Here is a 9,057-nt window from a genome sequence, read left to right on the forward strand (position 1 = left end):
TAATTTTTCAATAAGGTTGCATGCGCGAATAATTACAACCAGTGCATTCTTGGTATTCGCTCAAGACGGACGTGCGTGAGCTCTTGTTTAGTCTGGACTTGTAGGTAAAATTCAAATTTTGATATGCTTTACTAATTGTATTAGTTTTAATTTATTATACCGCCTTATACTTTATATTTAGTCGGGGTGGGATGTGGAGTAAATATGCCTATTGAAGGTACATTACAAATGTTACTTCGCTGTATTTTTTAAGAACCATTTTATACAATTTATTACGTTTAGATTTTTCGTTTCTATTACGTTTGATTTAAAGAAACGTAGAGAGCATAATTTACCTCTCTGAAATTGTCAACATCTATATCCCAGCCGTCGTCTTAAATTTGCAAATAATGTCTTAATATTTCGAATCTGAAACTAAACGTAACTTTGCCTTTCCTGCCTTAACTTTCTGGAACTACAGTACTGAATCAATTACTAATTTAGATGTATATATGGTTATTATAGACACGTTATTCATTTTTACCTAGAACTAATTTAGTGCTATTATAGTAAAAAGAAGAATGAAGAGTACCTAGTAATGTTGTCTTTGGACATTCATCCTATTCGCTAAAGGAATATGTAATTATCATTTGTCCAAGTGGTTCTCAAGTACGGTCTAAATACAACATACCCTTCTTTTGTCTTGGACAAGCAAACTTCACAGAATAATCTAATTAATGTTTTGGGCAACCAAAATTATTGGTCTCGTAATCTTGGAAGATCCGATGAGGGCAGTACAATACAGGCAGCAGAGTGTGTTGGCCCTAACGGCCGCCCATACAAAAATATCTATTAATCAATCAAACATTCAATCAGTCAATCAAACAAACAATTATTTCTAGAGCTCCTTCAAAATTACACAGTAACTATGGCTCGTTGGTCTAGAGGCATGAATGTAGCTTGTTACGATGTGAGAGGTACCTGATTTAATTTACGGACGAGCCTGTTTTTTTTTTCTAAGAATGAGGAAAAAATCTATTCATCAATCAGCAAAAAGGTATTCCTAGATCTCTCTTACAACCGCTAAAGTAGAAAACAACAGCTAATATAGTAACAACCGATAGTGTAGCACTCCACAGCGTTATAAAACTCCCCGCTAATGAAACACCAACATCTTAGTAAAAAGAAAATCAACCCACATCTTATGTAGAATGCTCAACAGCTAATGTACAGTAACGAATATTGTCTCACAGCTAATGTAACTACTATCGCCAGCTAATGTAGAATATTACAATATCACACTACCATTTTCTGAAAAACATGGGGAAAAGGCCATCCATTCCTATATTATCGGGTGCCACCGACGTATTCGGTGTGGGGAGGTGCTGTCTCTTATACACATCTAGATGTGTATAAGAGACAGGGCTTGTACACTGTTAGCATTTTAAAGTTTGATTTGCTATCTAATACAAATTCTATCCTGGGATCACTCGAATAACTTCTAAAATATGTAAATATGCATCAGCACACGTTATGCATAGGCCTAATAACACATAGGCTTAAGCGTGAATTATTTAGGCAAATTAGAAATACAAAAAAACCATGTGCATTTTGTATTTCTAATTTATGCAAATTAGAAATACTATATATAATGGTGATGTGATGATGATGAATTTTAATATTTAAAAGTGTGATTTACGGCCATCTGAGGTATTATTTCCTCAAATTGTTTCACCACAGCCCCAACAAGTTCGGACTGAGGTGGTTGTGGACTCACAGCTTTAAAATGTGTGTAAAGTAAATACATGGAAGGCACTGTTTTTAAAATTTATTTTTATGATACAGTACTTTACACATAATTAATTAGATCTCTATGGTTGGTGAAGACCCATTGATAAACGATCAAGAAAAAATTGTTGGCGATTTATTATGACTATATATAAAATGTTGATATGATGATGATGAATTTTACTATATAAAGGTGTCATTTCCGGCCGGCCACCTAGAGGTACTATTTCCTCAAATGTTCGTGTCTCAGCCCCAATCATGGTGGGGCTGAGATGGGTCGATCCTATATCTTGAATAGTTGTTTTATTGTTAGGCCTACTCGTCAGGGCCGCCGAGAGCGGCCGCGGTCCCCGGGGCATATTTGCTGCCCGGGCACATTGGTTGGGGGTCTAGAGAGCCGCCTAGGGCCCAAACGGGATCAATAGGCAGATCCCTGGTCCCCCACCTCCACCCCTCCTGAAGCCACAGCCTTTTAACGGATTAAAGAGGACTAATTTAATCGATTATAGAGTGCCTAATTTCAGCAGGTCACGAAAAACAAAGTATAGAAAGGATATCCTTCCTTTTATTCAAAAGTGCTGAAAAGATTCATTACGCCCCATAAAAAATAATATTAGTTTATCACCCTATCAAAGAATAAAAACTGATGAGGGAGGGAGGTTACTTTTTTTTTACTAACCCTGCCCACATTTTACAGATGTTCACAAGTAAATATTAATGGTAGACAAATGTATAATAAGTCTTAAGAATGGTTTCCAATTTATATTAACAAAAAAAGTTTTTGTTGTACCAGTAAACATATTTGCAATAAATCAATATTTTAATGTGAAAAAATAAATAAAAAAATGATCGCTTGAAATAAAATATATGTTGACTGAAAAGAATATCAGAATTTCTCCAGAAGTAATGAGCGAAGGGGTGATAAACTAATATTTTTTTTTTATGGGATCAAGGTTTACAGTGGTGGATCCAGTAATTTGAAATAGAGGGGGCTCAGACAAAGACTTTGACAGATGGACGGTCTATCTACCTCAGCCCCACCGTGATTGGGGTTGAGGTAAGGAAATTTATGATTATGGCACCTCTGGACGGCCGGAAATGGCACTCCTAGACTTAAATTTGAGTAGAATTTTACTCTTTTTCTAATTTTTTGTTGAATTTAAAAAAATTTATGGGTTGGGGGCCGGGTCGAGCTGCGCCTCTTTCAACTCCGCCACTGGTTTAATATATTAATTTACTATTTATTTAACAAACTCTATCAGGTCTATTCGTATTTTCTAACTTGTATGTATATTGACGATGTCCAGAGTACAAGCCTTTTTATAAATATTTATTAATAACCTAAATAATTTACTATTTGATACATTGTGAGCATCAAATCTAGATTAGTAGAAGTTATGAAAATATTCATAAAAAAGAATTAGAAACGATTAAGCTTTCATCGATAAGCGGTCAGCTTTATTTACAATTCTCTTGGGAAAAACACAGGAATGATACTGGATAAATGTATACGTTTAATGATTTTTATTATTTATTTTATTTTATTATTTTTTAACCTAGTTATCCTCGGCCCCTGCCGAGCCCGGACCCCGGGCACTTGCCCCGAGTTTCTCCGGCCGTTCGGCGCCACTGGGCCTACTAATATTATTTATGATGTGTGTGTGTGTCTATTGCAATTTTAACTTTATACCCTCAAAACAGTCCTAAAACGTCCAGAATGGGCTACCTCCCAGGGGTCTTCGCCTTCTGGACCCCACCAGGGTCCTTGGGCGTAGGGAGAGGGACAGTTTAGTCCGAACCCGCACCCCGCTGAGTACTACGTACTTTGCAAGACGGCTCCTTCTCTTTGAAAGTCTGGCTACGTCCCTGTCGGGTGCTCATCTCGGTAACCACTAATCAATAAGGCTAAATAATGTTCTCGCATTTTTCAAAAGATCGACAATGGCGTAGGTTCGTAGCGGTTGGGCGTAGGTCCCCATTACGTTAACATCTGTTTTTCCAATTTCAGTTGAGCCGGGCACGGTCGCCCGACGCAATTCTATGGAGAATGATCCATTCAGACTGCCACCAACAATCAGCAGGCGGAGTGGTGTGGCGTCGTCTATCGCTCAGTGAGAGAAGTTAGATTTGTCGTACGACGGTCGCATGACCGTCGTACGACAAAGTGAATGCCCGGAATTATACTTATTGGTTTCAAATTTAGCAGGAAGTATATTAATAATGTCGGTTGGTCGGTCAATCCATTAGTCAGTCGGTTGGTCGGTCGTTCTGTCTTATATATCTTCATGTAAAGTAAACAGCCAGAGAGAAATGCCTTCCCTTGGTAATAGCCCTTCGTCATAGCAAAATATAAAATTTAAAGTCTATGGCAATTTATGTTGGCCCTTTAAGAACAATAAAATAATAATAAAAATATGTGTAACATATTAAAAGTTCGAGGAATAAATTTCCTTCAAAGTAAGAACAATAAAGTCAATCCCTGGGTAACGTGGACAGGGATGGTTTGAAAATGAGCAAGATAATATAGGCCATAAATAGAATAAATAACTCCAAAATCGATCACTCGGTGCTTTCTTCAAACAAGCACACAAAAGGAAAAAATAACTAAAAACACTCCTAAGATTAGTATTCTTATTGGCGCAACTAGATTCAACATAGCAAATCAGGGGATGTGTTAAAATTGTAATGATTGCAGAGTCTTAATGCATGATTTGAGACTAATAAACTCATGGTAGAAGAAGCCCATTGTTAAATTAGAGGTAAACACAACTGAACTTAGGTTATTTTTAAGTACGTCTATTGGGTTTTTATCGTCAATGACATTCGTACTTCATTTATTATGATTTACGTCTATTGGGTTTTTATCGTCAATGACATTCGTACTTCATTTATTATGATTTAACCAAAGAACAGTTCTCATAACAAATCATTTCGATTGTCCTAAAAATAATGTAAGTCATAAGAGACGTCTCTGGCGCCAAGTTTTGTCTCTGTTGTTCTGATCGATGTATTTCGTCAGTATCCTTCTTTTCAAATGATACAATATGGTGTTTGTCAGCAAAAAAAGCACACAATCAGCAGGGTACTCAAAGAAAAAAAAATTATAGCCCTGAACACCTCAAATGTTATTTTTGGGCGTCTAGAACACAAATATTTCGCGGGGGCATGCCCGCGGCCCTTCTAGGATAGTGTTGTCTCGATCAGCCCAACTTTCGCCCCCCACCCCCAACCTTTTGGACATCTCTGGATCCGCCCCTGTCTTAATGGCTGTGGGAGAAAAATCATTATCAACCTGCTGTTCTCTCTTTGAATAGTGACTGTTTAAGACCAATAACTTGTAGAACTTGGGTATTATCACTCTACAGACTGTTTCATGCTAATGCAATCTTCATGAGTGAGAGAATACAGGGATTGTGCGAGTATATGAATGCTAAGACAGGTGAAAATGCAAATGAGTTAATACACATCTAGATGTGTATAAGAGACAGGCTGTGACTACCAAAGGCACTGTTTCGAGGAAGTAAAATATTATTTCGAGGGAACGAAATATTATTTCAAGGGAACGAAATATTATTACAGAGTATTGCTGACTCTAATTTGGGCCGCCTCCCCCCACCCCCGTAGTTTGATGACCATCACACTAAACATAAGCGTCAAATTTTTTAGTTATTGATTTCCTGTTAGTATAGCACCATTATTATTATAGGTCCATGCTGTCACTATGTAAGATATTCAAGGAGGCCTTTAAACATTTCTAACACTCACATTTCTATAGGCCTTTATTCAAATAGCAATAAAGCTCAGTTTGGCTTACAAAAAGAAACATATCATAACAAGAAAACAAACACTCAATAATATTAGCATTCGGTAAATATTTGTAGCGATGCCAACAAAGAATTGGAAATACCGGTAACTGTCTGTGCCTGTCGGTGGAACAAACAATATGCTGCATTCACTGTAGATTTTATCTGAAATTACATCAGTTACATGAATATGTTGAAGTTTGGTACAATCCTCTAATAATTATCAAAAATTACATTTAAGCTAATTTATTATAATTGTGATTAATAAACTATGATTTTTTTTTGTAACTAATGCCTACTTCAAGAACGATCAATAATTTGACTACTTTCATTGCTGATGATTTTAAAAGCGTATCACTTGCTTCGTGTATTAATACGGCATGTATAAACTAACATACACTAACACATCTTCCTTCTCGCCGGCTACATCTTGTTTTATTTGAAAATAATAATATACTAATTGTATAATATTTTTTTGTAACTATATTAACATATAGTTCTCCGAATTTTTATTTATGGGGAATTATACTGCGTCCTCTTTCGGATTCGAAATTATTTGGCACTTACTCCAAAACCTGCAGTTTAACAATGGCCTATGTTTTTTATTTTTATTTTTTTTTTTCGAATCGCTATACTGAAGTTAGTTTTTGAGTTCTTCGTTATTTCCCAACTAATAATGCCAGAGGCTCTTATTCCGGTACCGGTACCGATAAGATTGAATGATCCTAATCCGTTCCTTTATATTGTGCTTTATATTATTGCTTTTGTTAGCCAAATGCTCTGCATGCTCTCTACAGAGAGGGAAAGAACCCAAAAACCACACGCCAAATGTGACAAATTTCCCTTTTCAGTTTTTAGCTTGTACATTAACAAAAACCAAATCTGTTATACCAAGCTTATGTATACCTAATTATAATGTGAATAGTTGTAGCAAATTGAAACTTGTTAAAGTTTTGTTATTTCCTGTATTACTTTAAAAAAACTTAATTTATAACACACTATGACTAGATCTGGAAATCATATCATCTAGCATAATCATGATCATGATCATCATTATCATCGTCATATTCATCATCATCATCGTCATAATCATCATCATCATCATCATAATCATCATTATGTTCGTCGTCGTCGTCGACATTTATCATCATTATTAGTTTCATTTAGACTGATATACACGCGTAAATTCCAATAATTTCACACAGTCGCAGAGTTTCTGTTGTAATTAAACCAATTTATAGAAATTTATGTGTGAGTAAATATCAGTCTTCAATATATGAATGAACGGATGATCATAATGATATGCATAAACGAACGTGTACATAAAGCAAACAGTGGCCTGTATTATTTAACGAAACGAATAAATATAACTGAGAGCGAGTCAAATCAAAGCACCTACATTTTATCATTTTTTAAATTGAAAGTTACTTTGTTTACGAACAGATTGTATTATGTAAGGTTGTTGTTGGATATGTTGGATAAATGATGACGCTTCAACATCTAGTTCCGGTTGTATTTGTCGCCGGCTTATTCCTGAGTTTGGAAACCATCCATTGTTTGGATCCTAATGGGTTTGTCTGTTTATAATATTCAATGAATGTATATTAGTCATCAGGTTATTTGAACTAATAATGTTGGACGAAGTTCAGCAGAATCGGAGTAAACGTTAAAAACATTAAAGCCTCAAACAGTATTAGAATTACAATATTTCTAATTTGTTATTCTTTAGTCTACTATGCCTCATTAAAAAACCGAATAAAACAAACTACTTCTATAGTAGAGCTTTATTATATTAATTAGGGTGCTTACTTTCCAATCTCATGGTTATGGGTTCATATCCTGAAAAGCATCATGACTTTAAAGCCACTGTTACTAACTTTAGCTTCAACCTTTGGAGGTAAATAACTAAAATCGGTTTATATTTTTGTCTAGGGATAATGTATGCTCAACTCAAATAATTACAACTGAAAGGTACACTACTCAAGTGTCCTACCAGTCACCAACTTATACTTCTTGTTGGTTGTTTAGGTGCCTCCGATACAGGTAAGCAATAAATAGTTCTATGATTTGCCTGTACTGCAGTCTTAGAAGCCATATTTGTTTTTCATGTCATACTTGTGTTGTGAGTTAAGACATTGAGACCTTTGGAATTATTGCAACCTTATTCTTACATTCAATGTCAGTCTCTTATTCGTAGGCCAGATGCCAAACTTGACAATACTGGCCTTTATAATGAAGGAGGAAGTACAAGTGAACAGTGCTCTTTATGTAAACGAAGTTGTGAATAATAGACGTAAATTACTTGAAATCTACTGAACAATGTCTAATATTATGTACATAATAAATAATGATGAAAGTAGGCCTATGTAATAGAGTGTTTACATAGTCTAACAATGATACGCACATAATAATAGAATATTACATCCTTCGAGACGAGTAGGGGGATACCCCTGTATACTGGAACAGACAGTCCCTGTGGTCTACGACGAGAGTTGCTGGTACCGGGTTACCGGGTAGCACAGACACGAAGGGACCCTTAGGCCAACTCAGACAGCGTCGGCCGACGCAGCCCGACGCGATTTGTTGTCGCGTCGGGTCTGTGTGAGTTGAACGCAGACGCGATGGTGTGCGTCGGGGGCAGTCGCGTAGTAGAATATTAAACGTGTTTAATATTTCTCACGACGGCTAAAGACGGTCCCCGACGATAAATCGGGTCGGGCTGCGTCGGCCGACGCTGTCTGAGTTGGCCTTTAGGGGCGAAGAAAGTCATTGATCGAGTTTCTAGTCCACATTTCAAGCGCCCTGAGCATCTTACATTAGATGGATTTGTGCGCTATATAAAACTACACTATGATGATTATGATGATGATATTATAATGTACGGTACGTACATAATACACTGTATGTACAAAATATAGTAATGTTTTTATAATTATTATCATCAAAGAGCATAAAACTGCAAAAGGACTGACGACTTTCGCAATCTTATCTCAAAAAGTTCTACCGCGAAGGGGCGTGTCCTTCAAAAGAACGTAAAGGTGTTCGTATCGAACGCGTGCTGCGCGTCTATAATAGAACGTTTGTTCGAGTTTCGAAACGCAGCACGCATTTGATACGAACACCTTTTACGTTATTTTGAAGGACACGCCCCTTCGTGGCAGTACTTTTTAACGTTTCATTGCCTGCATACAGAATAAGGGCAGTCGGACCTCTTGAGCAGTTCTATCAAAGATACTAGAAACACAAGATACAGTTCTCCACATAAAAACAACAACTGTTCAACCGAAATGCATGGTGGGAATACACACAATGGGGCGCCGTGTACGCGAATTTTTTTTATCGTAGGTAAGCTCATGGAGGTATTGAGAAGGAGATCACTCGGCAAAGCTACGCGCACGCAGCGCTATGCAAATGAACCAAGATCAAAGTTGCCGCAGCGCGTAAAGAACGTTTGCGCGATGCCTTTGAAGTCCCATGTGTTCCCCGC

At 36.8% G+C, this 9,057-nt stretch overlaps 1 protein-coding gene across 1 annotated transcript in view; it reads left to right on the forward strand.

Annotated features, from left to right (window-relative positions):
• LOC117121875 overlaps positions 1–9,057 on the forward strand; it is a 23,574-nt gene continuing 14,517 nt past the window's right edge. Inside the window, exons 1-3 of the mRNA XM_033267260.1 lie at positions 1–104; positions 7,014–7,141; positions 7,503–7,613. Coding sequence (XP_033123151.1) covers positions 7,053–7,141; positions 7,503–7,613 — 200 coding nt within the window. The 5' untranslated portion in view covers positions 1–104; positions 7,014–7,052. The remainder of the gene's footprint in view (positions 105–7,013; positions 7,142–7,502; positions 7,614–9,057) is intronic.

This window comes from Anneissia japonica, unplaced genomic scaffold, assembly GCF_011630105.1.
Source record: "Anneissia japonica isolate Jap-2015-1 unplaced genomic scaffold, ASM1163010v1 scaffold1929_len197191_cov155, whole genome shotgun sequence".
Classification (NCBI taxonomy): Eukaryota; Metazoa; Echinodermata; class Crinoidea; order Comatulida; family Comatulidae; genus Anneissia; species Anneissia japonica.